At 45.4% G+C, this 15486-nt stretch overlaps 1 protein-coding gene across 1 annotated transcript in view; it reads left to right on the top strand.

Annotated features, from left to right (window-relative positions):
* Nucleotides 1-15486, top strand: part of myo10l3 (myosin X, like 3) — a 186228-nt gene that overhangs the window by 45565 nt on the left and 125177 nt on the right. Inside the window, exons 3-7 of the mRNA XM_031805837.1 lie at nucleotides 10074-10232; nucleotides 10812-10999; nucleotides 12859-12993; nucleotides 13867-13991; nucleotides 14075-14173. Of these exons, the coding sequence (XP_031661697.1) occupies nucleotides 10074-10232; nucleotides 10812-10999; nucleotides 12859-12993; nucleotides 13867-13991; nucleotides 14075-14173 (706 nt within the window). The remainder of the gene's footprint in view (nucleotides 1-10073; nucleotides 10233-10811; nucleotides 11000-12858; nucleotides 12994-13866; nucleotides 13992-14074; nucleotides 14174-15486) is intronic.

Below are 15486 nucleotides of genomic sequence, written 5' to 3'. Positions count from 1 at the left end.
ATTATGTCCATCAGTATTCAGACCCTTTGCTATGAGACTGGACATTATGTACATCAGTATTCAGACCCTTTGCTATGAGACTGGACATTATGTCCATCAGTATCCAGACCCTTTGCTATGAGACTGGACATTATGTCCATCAGTATCCAGACCCTTTGCTATGAGACTGGACATTATGTCCATCAGTATTCAGACCCTTTGCTATGAGACTGGACATTATGTCCATCAGTATTCAGACCCTTTGCTATGAGACTGGACATTATGTCCATCAGTATTCAGACTGTTTGCTATGAGACTGGACATTATGCCCATCAGTATGCAGACTGTTTGCTATGAGACTGGACATTATGTCCATCAGTATTCAGACCCTTTGCTATGAGACTGGACATTATGTACATCAGTATTCAGACTGTTTGCTATGAGACTGGACATTATGTACATCAGTATTCAGACCCTTTGCTATGAGACTGGACATTATGTCCATCAGTATTCAGACCCTTTGCTATGAGACTGGACATTATGTCCATCAGTATTCAGACCCTTTGCTATGAGACTGGACATTATGTACATCAGTATTCAGACCCTTTGCTATGAGACTGGACATTATGTACATCAGTATTCAGACCCTTTGATATGAGACTGGACATTATGTCCATCAGTATTCAGACTGTTTGCTATGAGACTGGACATTATGTACATCAGTATTCAGACCCTTTGCTATGAGACTGGACATTATGTCCATCAGTATTCAGACCCTTTGCTATGAGACTGGACATTATGTCCATCAGTATTCAGACCCTTTGCTATGAGACTGGACATTATGTACATCAGTATTCAGACCCTTTGCTATGAGACTGGACATTATGTCCATCAGTATTCAGACCCTTTGCTATGAGACTGGACATTATGTCCATCAGTATTCAGACTGTATGGTATGAGACTGGACATTATGTCCATCAGTATCCAGACCCTTTGCTATGAGACTGGACATTATGTCCATCAGTATTCAGACCCTTTGCTATGAGACTGGACATTATGTACATCAGTATTCAGACCCTTTGCTATGAGACTGGACATTATGTACATCAGTATTCAGACCCTTTGCTATGAGACTGGACATTATGTCCATCAGTATTCAGACCCTTTGCTATGAGACTGGACATTATGTACATCAGTATTCAGACCCTTTGCTATGAGACTGGACATTATGTCCATCAGTATTCAGACCCTTTGCTATGAGACTGGACATTATGTCCATCAGTATTCAGACTGTATGGTATGAGACTGGACATTATGTCCATCAGTATTCAGACTGTATGGTATGAGACTGGACATTATGTCCATCAGTATCCAGACCCTTTGCTATGAGACTGGACATTATGTACATCAGTATTCAGACCCTTTGCTATGAGACTGGACATTATGTCCATCAGTATTCAGACCCTTTGCTATGAGACTGGACATTATGTACATCAGTATCCAGACCCTTTGCTATGAGACTGGACATTATGTACATCAGTATTCAGACCCTTTGCTATGAGACTGGACATTATGTCCATCAGTATTCAGACCCTTTGCTATGAGACTGGACATTATGTACATCAGTATTCAGACCCTTTGCTATGAGACTGGACATTATGTCCATCAGTATTCAGACCCTTTGCTATGAGACTGGACATTATGTACATCAGTATTCAGACCCTTTGCTATGAGACTGGACATTATGTACATCAGTATTCAGACCCTTTGCTATGAGACTGGACATTATGTACATCAGTATTCAGACCCTTTGCTATGAGACTGGACATTATGTCCATCAGTATTCAGACCCTTTGCTATGAGACTGGACATTATGTACATCAGTATTCAGACTGTATGGTATGAGACTGGACATTATGTCCATCAGTATTCAGACTGTATGGTATGAGACTGGACATTATGTCCATCAGTATTCAGACCCTTTGCTATGAGACTGGACATTATGTACATCAGTATTCAGACCCTTTGCTATGAGACTGGACATTATGTACATCAGTATTCAGACCCTTTGCTATGAGACTGGACATTATGTCCATCAGTATTCAGACCCTTTGCTATGAGACTGGACATTATGTCCATCAGTATCCAGACCCTTTGCTATGAGACTGGACATTATGTCCATCAGTATTCAGACCCTTTGCTATGAGACTGGACATTATGTCCATCAGTATTCAGACCCTTTGCTATGAGACTGGACATTATGTCCATCAGTATTCAGACCCTTTGCTATGAGACTGGACATTATGTCCATCAGTATTCAGACCCTTTGCTATGAGACTGGACATTATGTCCATCAGTATTCAGACCCTTTGCTATGAGACTGGACATTATGTACATCAGTATTCAGACCCTTTGATATGAGACTGGACATTATGTACATCAGTATTCAGACCCTTTGCTATGAGACTGGACATTATGTACATCAGTATTCAGACCCTTTGCTATGAGACTGGACATTATGTACATCAGTATTCAGACCCTTTGCTATGAGACTGGACATTATGTACATCAGTATTCAGACCCTTTGCTATGAGACTGGACATTATGTCCATCAGTATTCAGACCCTTTGCTATGAGACTGGACATTATGTCCATCAGTATTCAGACTGTATGGTATGAGACTGGACATTATGTCCATCAGTATCCAGAACCTTTGCTATGAGACTGGACATTATGTCCATCAGTATTCAGACCCTTTGCTATGAGACTGGACATTATGTACATCAGTATTCAGACCCTTTGCTATGAGACTGGACATTATCTCCATCAGTATTCAGACCCTTTGCTATGAGACTGGACATTATGTCCATCAGTATTCAGACCCTTTGCTATGAGACTGGACATTATGTCCATCAGTATTCAGACCCTTTGCTATGAGACTGGACATTATGTACATCAGTATTCAGACCCTTTGCTATGAGACTGGACATTATGTCCATCAGTATTCAGACCCTTTGCTATGAGACTGGACATTATGTCCATCAGTATTCAGACTGTATGGTATGAGACTGGACATTATGTCCATCAGTATCCAGACCCTTTGCTATGAGACTGGACATTACGTACATCAGTATTCAGACCCTTTGCTATGAGACTGGACATTATGTCCATCAGTATTCAGACCCTTTGCTATGAGACTGGACATTATGTACATCAGTATCCAGACCCTTTGCTATGAGACTGGACATTATGTACATCAGTATTCAGACCCTTTGCTATGAGACTGGACATTATGTCCATCAGTATTCAGACCCTTTGCTATGAGACTGGACATTATGTACATCAGTATTCAGACCCTTTGCTATGAGACTGGACATTATGTCCATCAGTATTCAGACCCTTTGCTATGAGACTGGACATTATGTACATCAGTATTCAGACCCTTTGCTATGAGACTGGACATTATGTACATCAGTATTCAGACCCTTTGCTATGAGACTGGACATTATGTCCATCAGTATTCAGACCCTTTGCTATGAGACTGGACATTATGTCCATCAGTATTCAGACCCTTTGCTATGAGACTGGACATTATGTACATCAGTATTCAGACTGTATGGTATGAGACTGGACATTATGTCCATCAGTATTCAGACTGTATGGTATGAGACTGGACATTATGTCCATCAGTATTCAGACCCTTTGCTATGAGACTGGACATTATGTACATCAGTATTCAGACCCTTTGCTATGAGACTGGACATTATGTACATCAGTATTCAGACCCTTTGCTATGAGACTGGACATTATGTCCATCAGTATTCAGACCCTTTGCTATGAGACTGGACATTATGTCCATCAGTATCCAGACCCTTTGCTATGAGACTGGACATTATGTCCATCAGTATTCAGACCCTTTGCTATGAGACTGGACATTATGTCCATCAGTATTCAGACCCTTTGCTATGAGACTGGACATTATGTCCATCAGTATTCAGACCCTTTGCTATGAGACTGGACATTATGTCCATCAGTATTCAGACCCTTTGCTATGAGACTGGACATTATGTCCATCAGTATTCAGACCCTTTGCTATGAGACTGGACATTATGTCCATCAGTATTCAGACCCTTTGCTATGAGACTGGACATTATGTCCATCAGTATTCAGACCCTTTGCTATGAGACTGGACATTATGTCCATCAGTATTCAGACCCTTTGCTATGAGACTGGACATTATGTCCATCAGTATTCAGACCCTTTGCTATGAGACTGGACATTATGTCCATCAGTATTCAGACCCTTTGCTATGAGACTGGACATTATCTCCATCAGTATTCAGACCCTTTGCTATGAGACTGGACATTATGTCCATCAGTATTCAGACCCTTTGCTATGAGACTGGACATTATGTCCATCAGTATTCAGACCCTTTGCTATGAGACTGGACATTATGTCCATCAGTATTCAGACCCTTTGCTATGAGACTGGACATTATGTCCATCAGTATTCAGACTGTTTGCTATGAGACTGGACATTATGTCCATCAGTATTCAGACCCTTTGCTATGAGACTGGACATTATGTCCATCAGTATTCAGACCCTTTGCTATGAGACTGGACATTATGTACATCAGTATTCAGACCCTTTGCTATGAGACTGGACATTATGTCCATCAGTATTCAGACCCTTTGCTATGAGACTGGACATTATCTCCATCAGTATTCAGACCCTTTGCTATGAGACTGGACATTATGTCCATCAGTATTCAGACCCTTTGCTATGAGACTGGACATTATGTCCATCAGTATTCAGACCCTTTGCTATGAGACTGGACATTATGTCCATCAGTATCCAGACCCTTTGCTATGAGACTGGACATTATGTCCATCAGTATTCAGACCCTTTGCTATGAGACTGGACATTATGTCCATCAGTATTCAGACCCTTTGCTATGAGACTGGACATTATGTCCATCAGTATTCAGACCCTTTGCTATGAGACTGGACATTATGTACATCAGTATTCAGACCCTTTGCTATGAGACTCTAAATTGAGCTCAGGTGCATCCTGTTTCCATTGATCATCCTTGAGATGTTTCTACAATGAGATTGGAGTCCAACTGTGGTAAATTCAATTGATTGGACATGGGAGGTGACCAAGAACCCAATGGTCACTCAGACAGAGCTCTAGAGTTCCTCTGTGGAGATGGGACAACCTTCCAGAAGGACAACCATCTCTGCAGCACTCCACCAATCAGGCCTTTATGGCGCTCTGTCAGAGTGACCATTGGGTTCTTGATCACCTCCCATATCCAATCAATTGAATTTACTACAGGTTGAATCTGCTCAAGTTGTAGAAACATCTCAAGGATGATCAGGCCAGACAGAAGCCACTCCTCAGTATAAGGCACATGACAGCCTGCTTGGAGTTTGCCAAAAAGCATCTAAAGGACTCTCAAACCATTTTTATTTTTTAAATTTATTTTACTAGGCAAGTCAGTTAAACCTCTTAGCGTCCCCTGAGACGTCTGCGTCCCACCCAGCCATCTGGAAATGCAAATGCGCTACACTAAATGCTTATAGCACTCGTTAAAACTCAAACGTTCATTAAAACACACATGCAGGGTACTGAATTAAAGCTACACTCGTTGTGAGTCTAGCCAACAAGTCAGATTATTAAAATGCTTTTCGGCGAAAGCATGAGAAGCTATTATCTGATAGCATGCAACACCCCGAAATACCTGAATGCGACGTAAACAAAATAATTAGCGTAGCCGGCGCTACACAAATGGCAGACTTTCATTACCTTTGACGAGCTTCTTTGTTGGCACTCCTATATGTCCCATAAACTATTGGGTCTTTTTTTTTTATTAAATCGGTCCATATATACCCAAAATATCCATCTATGGAAACTGTGTGATTCAGAAAAAAACAGTTTCAAAACGCAACGTCATTTTTTTAAATTAAAAAAGTAGACGATAAACTTTCACAAAACACTTCGAAATACTTTTGTAATCCAACTTTAGGTATTAGTAAACGTTAATAATCAAATTGATCACGGGGCGATGTGTATTCAATAGCTCCACGTCTTCAAATCATTTTCCGAAATCTCTCTTCCAAAACTTCCTGTCGGAGACCGGATGGAAAGTGGTCTCTCCTTCGTTTGACCAAGAAACAACGTCCAGGCAATTGACAAGACTGGCGACATCGTGTGGAAGCTGTAGGATTTGCAATCTCAGCCCCATTGATATTTTTTCCAGTTTTCAGTGACCAGTTTTTCTTGCGCTTTTCGATGAAACACACGCTCTGTTATAGTCACAGCCGTGATTTAACCAGTTTTAGAAACGTGAGAGTGTTTTCTATCCACACATACTAATCATATGCATATACTATATTCCTGGCATGAGTAGCAGGACGCTGAAATGTTGCGTGATTTTTAACAGAATGTTTGAAAAAGTAGGGGGTAGGCTTAACAGGTTTTAAGAACAAATTCTTATTTACAATATTCAGGGGCAGAACGACAGATTTGTACCTTGTCAGCTCGGGGGTTTGAACTTTCAACCTTACGGTTACTAGTCCAACGCTCTAACCACTAGGCAACCCTGCTGCCCCATGAGAAACCAGATTCTCTGGTCTGATGAAAACGAAGATTCAGGCCAAAGAGTTCAATGCCAAGCGTCACATCTGGAGGAAACCTGGTACCATCCCTACGGTGAAGCATGGTGGTCTGATGAAATCAAGAATTAACTCAAGCGTCACCTTGATAAAAACCTTGATTAAAAATCTGCTCCAGACTGGGGTGAAGGTTCACCTTCCAACAGGACAACGACCCTAAGCACACAGCCAAGACAACTCAGGAGTGGCTTCAGGACAAGTCTCTGAATGTGCTTGAGTGGCCCAGCCAGAGCCCGGACTTGAACCAGATCGAACATCTCTGGAGAGACCTGAAGCTGTGCAGCAACGCTCCCCATCCGACCTGACAGAGCTTGAGAGGATCTGCAGAGAAGAATGGGAGAAACTCCCCAAATACAGGTGTGCCAAGCTTATCGACCAATTATTTTGTTGTTTGTTTTTGTCGGGCACAGCCCTAGTGTGTGCACGTTTTGTGTTCTGTATTCAGTTTGACTTCTCCTGCAGGTTTCCAGTGATCCCCATACAGCTGGGTCTGTCTGCTGCTCCTCCCACTACATACATATTCATTAGCTCCAGGCTAAACAAAGCTCTGTCGTGGTTTCTTCATACTCCTAGCACCCAGCAGCCTCTCACGCTGCCTCAGGTACTCCACAGGGTAGTGGAGATGTTTCCATCAGAACCCTGAGTGTTTGTCCAGCTCTATAGCTGCCTCAGGTAACCACAGCCACACTGGAGCATTGATGCTGACAGTTGATGATTGACTCGTGCAAATACAGATTGTTACAAGTTCTGACTAAAATACATCTGTATTTACAATTAGATTGATCAGTATGGAAACCTATAATAACACTATAAAACAATTAGATTGATCAGTATGGAAACCTATAATAACACTGCAACAATTAGATTTTTTTTTTTTAAATGTCTTTCTGCTGACTGAACCGTGTGTGTGTGGTCTGTCCATCCTCTATCTAATATGGGATGGGCTACTGCCGGGTGACTATCAACCAGAGGGAGTGGGGGTCTGGCAGGAAGCCAATCTTTTGTCCTGATTCCCGACCTAGCTGTTAATGGCCTGTAATTGTCCTGACTCCCGACCTAGCTGCTATTGTCCCGACTCCCGACATAGCTGTTAATGGCCTGTAATTGTCCCGACTCCCGACCTAGCTGCTATTGTCCCGACCTAGCTGCTATTGTCCCGACCTAGCTGCTATTGTCCCAACTCCCGACCAACCTGCTATCGTCCCGACCTAGCTGCTATTGTCCCAACTCCCGACCAACCTGCTATCGTCCCGGCCTTGCTGCTATCGTCCCGGCCTTGCTGCTATCGTCCCGGCCTTGCTGCTATCGTCCCGGCCTAGCTGCTATCGTCCCAACTCCCGACCAACCTGCTATCGTCCCGACCAACCTGCTATCGTCCCGACCTAGCTGCTATCGTCCCGACCTAGCTGCTATCGTCCCGACCTAGCTGCTATCGTCCCGACCTAGCTGCTATCGTCCCGACCTAGCTGCTATCGTCCCGGCCTTGCTGCTATCGTCCCGGCCTAGCTCCTAGTGTCCCGACCTAGCTGCTATTGTCCTGTAATTGGCCAATGGTTTAGCATGGTGTGACATGGGCCAGAGCCAGCCTGATGTCATGGATAACACATTTCCTGATTCATTACATTGATGTAAGTGTTGTTTTGGGCACTCCATTACTGGAACTGATGTTACTGACTACTGACAGTTTCCACTTTCTTTCTCTCCTATTTGTCAAAACGTTCTACTCCTCAACTCTAAGTTCAGGATATTGTCCAGTTCCTTATAACGATGGACACCAACTCATTAACAAAGATCTGAACTATTATAGTTCACCTTTTATTTAACCTTTATTTAACTCTGCAAGTCAGTTAAGAAGAAAATCTTATTTACTATGACGGCCTACACCGGCCGAACCCGGACGACGGCCTACACCGGCCGAACCCGGACGAAGCTGAGCCAATTGTGCGCCGCCCTATGGGTCTCCTAATCACGGCCGGTTGTGACACAGCTTGGAATCGAACCAGGGTCTCTGTAGTGACGCCGTTAGAGAAATGTATAGCTCTCTCCTTTTTATTCTCTCTCTGTTCATCTTGGAATCCAGTCTAATACCAGTTCCACTGGGTGCCCGGGTAAGGAGTTTGTACAGGGAATATACCAAGGCCTGTACAAGATCGCACGTGCTGTGCGTACACTCTGGAGACAGACAGGCTGAGGAGGGAGTTGGGAGGGAAAGGGATGCTGAGGAGGGCGTTGGACAGGGAATATACCAAGGCCGATGTTCAAGATCGCACGTGATGCGCGTACACTTTGGAGACAGACAGACAGGCTGAGGAGGGAGTTGGACAGGGAGGGAATGGAATCTGAGAAGGGAGTTGGACAGGGAGGGAATGGAATCTGAGGGGGGAGTTGGACAGGGAGGGAATGGAGGCTGAGGGGGAGTTGGACAGGGAGGGAATGGAGGCTGAGGGGGGAGTTGGACAGGGAGGGAATGGAGGCTGAGGGGGGAGTTGGACAGGGAGGGAATGGAGGCTGAGGGGGGAGTTGGACAGGGAGACTGAGGAGGGAGTTGGACAGGGAGGCTGAGTGAGTTGGACAGGGAGGCTGAGGAGGGAGTTGGACAGGGAGGCTGAGGAGGGAGTTGGACAGGGAGGCTGAGGGGGGAGTTGGACAGGGAGGCTGAGGGGGGAGTTGGACAGGGAGGCTGAGGGGGGAGTTGGACAGGGAGGCTGAGGGGGGAGTTGGACAGGGAGGCTGAGGGGGGAGTTGGACAGGGAGGCTGAGGGGGGAGTTGGACAGGGAGGCTGAGGGGGGAGTTGGACAGGGAGGCTGAGGGGGGAGTTGGACAGGGAGGCTGAGGGGGGAGTTGGACAGGGAGGCTGAGGGGGGAGTTGGACAGGGAGGCTGAGGGGGGAGTTGGACAGGGAGGCTGAGGGGGGAGTTGGACAGGGAGGCTGAGGGGGGAGTTGGACAGGGAGGCTGAGGGGGGGAGTTGGACAGGGAGGCTGAGGGGGGGAGTTGGACAGGGAGGCTGAGGGGGGGAGTTGGACAGGGAGGCTGAGGGGGGGAGTTGGACAGGGAGGCTGAGGGGGGGAGTTGGACAGGGAGGCTGAGGGGGGGAGTTGGACAGGGAGGGAGGCTGAGGGGGGAGTTGGACAGGGAGGGAGGCTGAGGGGGGAGTTGGACAGGGAGGGAGGCTGAGGGGGGAGTTGGACAGGGAGGGAGGCTGAGGGGGGAGTTGGACAGGGAGGGAGGCTGAGGGGGGAGTTGGACAGGAAGGGAGGCTGAGGGGGGAGTTGGACAGGAAGGGAGGCTGAGGAGGGAGTTGGACAGGAAGGGAGGCTGAGGAGGGAGTTGGACAGGGAAGCTGAGGAGAACTTGTCTCAGGTGATTGACTTGCAACAGTAAAACTGAACTACCTGTCGTGTCTCTGTGTTTCAGGTGATGTACCTGCAGCAGGGGGAGCTGAGCAGAGACGAGGTGTTTCCTATGCACCCCACCAGTATTAATGGAGTAGAGGACATGTCTACTCTGGCAGAACTACATGAAGCTGCCATCATGTACAACCTTTACCTGCGCTACCAGAAGGACTGCATCTATGTAAGACAGTGTTATAGTCCAACCCTCCCAGACAGACATTATCTATGTAAGACAGTGTTATAGTCCAAACCTGCCAGACAGACATTATCTATGTAAGACAGTGTTATAGTCCAAACCTGCCAGACAGACATTATCTATGTAAGACAGTGTTATAGTCCAAACCTGCCAGACAGACATTATCTATGTAAGACAGTGTTATAGTCCAAACCTGCCAGACAGACATTATCTATGTAAGACAGTGTTATAGTCCAAACCTGCCAGACAGACATTATCTATGTAAGACAGTGTTATAGTCCAACCCTGCCAGACAGACATTATCTATGTAAGACAGTGTTATAGTCCACTGAATGTAAGACTAGATTTTAAAACTGATTATTGCACTTTTTTTGGAGTCATTACTGAATTATTTAATGTAACACATCAAACCTCAAACAATGAATTCAGACCTGTCGTTTTATTTGAAACAGGCGTTTATTTGCTGAAATGTGTTGCCCGGCAGTTAAAGGAGACAGGTGGCTCCTTCTTGGCTCCCTTCTCCTCCTCTCTCCACTGTCTCCTCTCCTGTCTCCCCTGTCTCAGACCAACATAGGCTCTATCCTAGCAGCGGTGAACCCCTACAAGCAGATCCCAGGTCTGTATGACCCAGCAGCAGTAGACCTGTATAGTAGACACCACCTGGGAGAGCTGCCCCCTCATATCTTCGCTGTGGCCAACGAGTGTTACCGCTGTCTCTGGAAGAGACACGACAGCCAGTGTGTTCTCATCAGGTCAGTTCACCAGGGCCTTGGGGACATAGCATTAACTAGTAGCTACTGTAGTCACAAGAGACCAGACTCCAACACGTAGTTTTAATACATGGTATTTTTTGAATACATTTTGTCACATGTAATGTATGTTCGTAGTGCAGGATTGGAGCCTCATATTGAAGAGATGTTATATTATACACACAATACCCCGTGATGACATCACAATACCCCGTGATGACATCACAATACCCCGTGATGACATCACAATAACCCGTGATGACATCACAATAACCCGTGATGGCATCACAATAACCCGTAATGGCATCACAATACCCCGTAATGGCATCACAATACCCCGTAATGGCATCACAATACCCCGTAATGGCATCACAATGCCCCGTAATGACACAGGTTTTTAGAAATGTTCGCAAAAACTGAAATATCATATTTACATTAGTATTCAGACCCTTCACTCAGTACTTTGTTGAAGCACCTTCGGCAGTAATTACAGCATTGAGTCTTCTTGGGTTTGACGTTACAAGCTTGGCACACCTGTATTTGGGGAGTTTCTCCCATTCTTCTCCGCAGATCCTCTCAATCTCTGTCAGGTTGGATGGGGAGTGTCGCTGCACAGCTATTTTCAGGTCTCTCCAGAGATGTTCAATTGGGTTCAAGTCCAGGCTCTGGCTGGGCCACTCAAGGACATTCAGGGACTTGTCCCGAAGCCACTCCTGTGTTGTCTTTGCTGTGTGCTTAGGGTCGTTGTCCTGTTGGAAGGTGAACCTTCGCCCCATTCTGAGGTTCTGAGCACTCTGGAGCAGGTTTTCATCAAGGATCTGTCTGAACTTTGCTCCGTTCATCTTTCCCTCAATCCTGACTAGTCTCCCAGTCCCTGCCGCTGAAAAACATCCCCACAGCATCATGCTCTCACCACCATGCTTCACCGTAGGGATGGTGCCAGATTTCCTCCAGACGTGACGCTTGGCGTTCAGGCCAAAGAGTTCAATCTTGATTTCATCAGACCAGAGACCACCTTTGGGTGCCTTTTGGCAAACTCCAAGCGGGCTGTTATGTGCCTTTTACTGAGGAGTCTGGCCATTCTACCACGAAGGCCTGATTTGTGGAGTGCTTCAGAGATGGGGGAGCTTTCCAGAAGGACAACCATCTCCACAGAGGAACTCTGGAGCTCTGTCAGTGACCTTCAGGTTCCTGTTGACCTCCCTGACCAAGGCCTTTCTCCCAGGCGGCCAGCTCTAGGAAGAGTCTTGGTGGTTCCAAACTTCTTCCATTTAAGAAAGATGGAGGCCACTGTGTTCTTGGGGACCTTCAATACTGCAGAAATGTTATGGTACCCTTCCGCAGATCTGTGCCTCGACACAATCCTATCTATGAGCTCTACGGACAATTCCTTCGACCTCATAGCTTGGTTTTTGCTCTGACATGCACTGTCAACTGTGGGACCTTATATAGACAGGTGTGTGCCTTTCCAAAATATGTGCAATCAATTGAATTTACCACAGTTGGACTCCAATCAAGTTGAAGAAACATCTCAAGGATGATCAATGGAAACAGGATGCACCTGAGCTCAATTTCTCATAGCAAAGGGTCTGAATACTTATGTAAATTGATTCTGATTCTTATCTTTAATACATTTTTTAAAATTTCTAAAAACCTGTTTTTGTTTTGTCATTTTAGAACAAGGCTGTAATGTAGCAAAATGTGGAATTGGTCAAGGAGTCTGAATACTTTCCAAATGCTCTGTGTCTGTCTCCAGTATAGAGTCATATCGCTCTGTCTGTCTCCAGTATAGAGTCATATCGCTCTAGATGTAGCTGGTCTGTCTCCGGTATGGAGTCATATCTGTGTGTGTCTGTCTCCAGTGGAGAGTCAGGAGCAGGGAAGACAGAGAGCACCAAGCTGCTGCTCCAGTTCCTGTCTGTGATGTCACAGAACTCAGCCGGGACATCCCCCACTGAGAGGAGCACCCGTGTGGAGCAGGCCATTATCCAGAGCAGGTAACTGATTGATTCTACGGACATCCATGACCCATACAGGTCTGATGGTCGATGTATCTCTTGTTACGTTCCCCAGCTAGAAAAACATACATGTTGCTCAGATAGAAGAGGAAACTAACAGAGTCACTGACATCAACCGAACAGGTGTTAGGAGGGGTTCTGAAAGACACTCATGGGGGGTCCACTGAAAATTAACTAGCAACAACAACTGGGACCTAAAAGACATCCACCATGAGTGCCCACTACATTTCCCCAAGAAGAGACAAAAAACACACAATTTAAAGACAGGAAGTAAACCTAAAAGTGGAGCAAAACGAAACCAGGAAAATCAGATAAAGGGTGTGCCCACTAAAGGAGTTGACCCTCCACATCTATCAAGACAACTGGAGGTGTTGACCCTCCCGATCTCTCAAGACAACTAAAGGAGTTGACCCTCCACATCTATCAAGACAACTAAAGGTGTTGACCCTCCACATCTCTCAAGACAACTGGAGGTGTTGACCCTCCACATCTATCAAGACAACTAAAGGTGTTGACCCTCCACATCTCTCAAGACAACTAAAGGAGTTGACCCTCCACATCTATCAAGACAACTGGAGCACTGGGCCAGACACTCTTAAATAGAACCTGGACCAGCTCAGGTGAAACACCTTCCCACTAACGACATGGACAAACCAGCACAGGTGTAACACATACTGACTAACGAGGTGACACCAATTGGTGCGCCCTACGTGCTAACGTTGCTAAAGTACAACCTCAAAACATAATTGGAAACACCAAAGCCTGTAACACTCTCTCTCTCTCTCTCTGTCTGTGTCTCTCTCTGTGTCTCTCTCTGTGTGTCTCTGTCTGTCTCTCTCTCTCTCTCTCCAGCCCCATCATGGAGGCGTTTGGGAATGCCAAGACGGTGTACAACAACAACTCTTCCCGCTTTGGGAAGTTTATCCAGCTCCACTTCTCCCAGTGTGGGAACATCCAGGGAGGATGTATCATAGACTGTATCCCTAAAACACTGTGTCTCACACACACTCTCACACACACTCTCACACTGTCTGTGTTCTCCTTAACTTCACACCTTTAGATTTACTTGAAAAGAACCGTGTGGTGAGACAGAACCCTGGAGAGAGGAACTATCATATCTTCTATGCTCTGCTGGCCGGGGCCGACAAGAACCACAAAGGTTGTAACCTTCCTGTAGAGACTCCTACACAGCATCCTAACCTTCCTGTAGAGACTCCTACACTAGAGGACAGTTAACACAGCATCCTAACCTTCCTGTAGAGACTCCTACACTAGAGGACAGTTAACACAGCATCCTAACCTTCCTGTAGAGACTCCTACACTAGAGGACAGTTAACACAGCATCCTAACCTTCCTGTAGAGACTCCTACACTAGAGGACAGTTAACACAGCATCCTAACCTTCCTGTCGCGACTCCTACACTAGAGGACAGTTAACACAGCAAAGATGGAACCACAGGTTCAAAAGTGGTGTGGCAAAATCTTTTTCTGGAGCCTGGAGTTTTTCCTGATCATGACCTGGTTGGGTAAAACTCTGGGCCCTATTTGTAGGTCATGACAAAATGTAATTATAGATGGCTTCTCTGTGCTATGACTAGAGGACTGGAGTTTTTCTTGTCGGGTCATGTGAATTGGAAACACTCCTGGCCTTAGTTGGATCAATCCCTTTCAAATGACCACAAACCTGTTATTATCCATTCTGATATCAAAAGAGCCAGAGACGACAACCTCCACGGACAACATGCTCTGTAGTTTAGTGAACTACTATAGAACAAGAACAAACACCAGTCCAATACTGTTAACAGGAACACACACCAGTCCAATAATATTAGCAGGAACACACACCAGTCCAATACTGTTAACAGGAACACACACCAGTCCAATACTGTTAGCAGGAACACACACCAGTCCAATGCTGTTAGCAGGAACACACACCAGTCCAATACTGTTAGCAGGAACACACACCAGTCCAATACTGTTAGCAGGAACACACACCAGTCCAATACTGTTAGCAGGAACACACACCAGTCCAATACTGTTAGCAGGAACACACACCAGTCCAATACTGTTAGCAGGAACACACACCAGTCCAATACTGTTAGCAGGAACACACACCAGTCCAATACTGTTAGCAGGAACACACACCAGTCCAATACTGTTAGCAGGAACACACACCAGTCCAATACTGTTAGCAGGAACACACACCAGTCCAATACTGTTAGCAGGAACACACACCAGTCCAATACTGTTAGCAGGAACACACACCAGTCCAATACTGTTAGCAGGAACACACACCAGTTTTTCAAATAGAAAGAACAACAATCATTAGGATTCATTAATGATCAATTACCATGTCAATAGTTTCACAACGTTAGTATTTTTAAAGGTGTACGTTTTGTAATATGAATGTCAGAATGTATTAATAATTACCATACTGAACAATAACTAATTTGCCTGTTTGTTTCGTGTGGGT

This window comes from Oncorhynchus kisutch, linkage group LG26, assembly GCF_002021735.2.
Source record: "Oncorhynchus kisutch isolate 150728-3 linkage group LG26, Okis_V2, whole genome shotgun sequence".
NCBI classification, from domain to species: Eukaryota; Metazoa; Chordata; class Actinopteri; order Salmoniformes; family Salmonidae; genus Oncorhynchus; species Oncorhynchus kisutch.
This window is presented reverse-complemented; position numbering and strand designations above follow the sequence as displayed.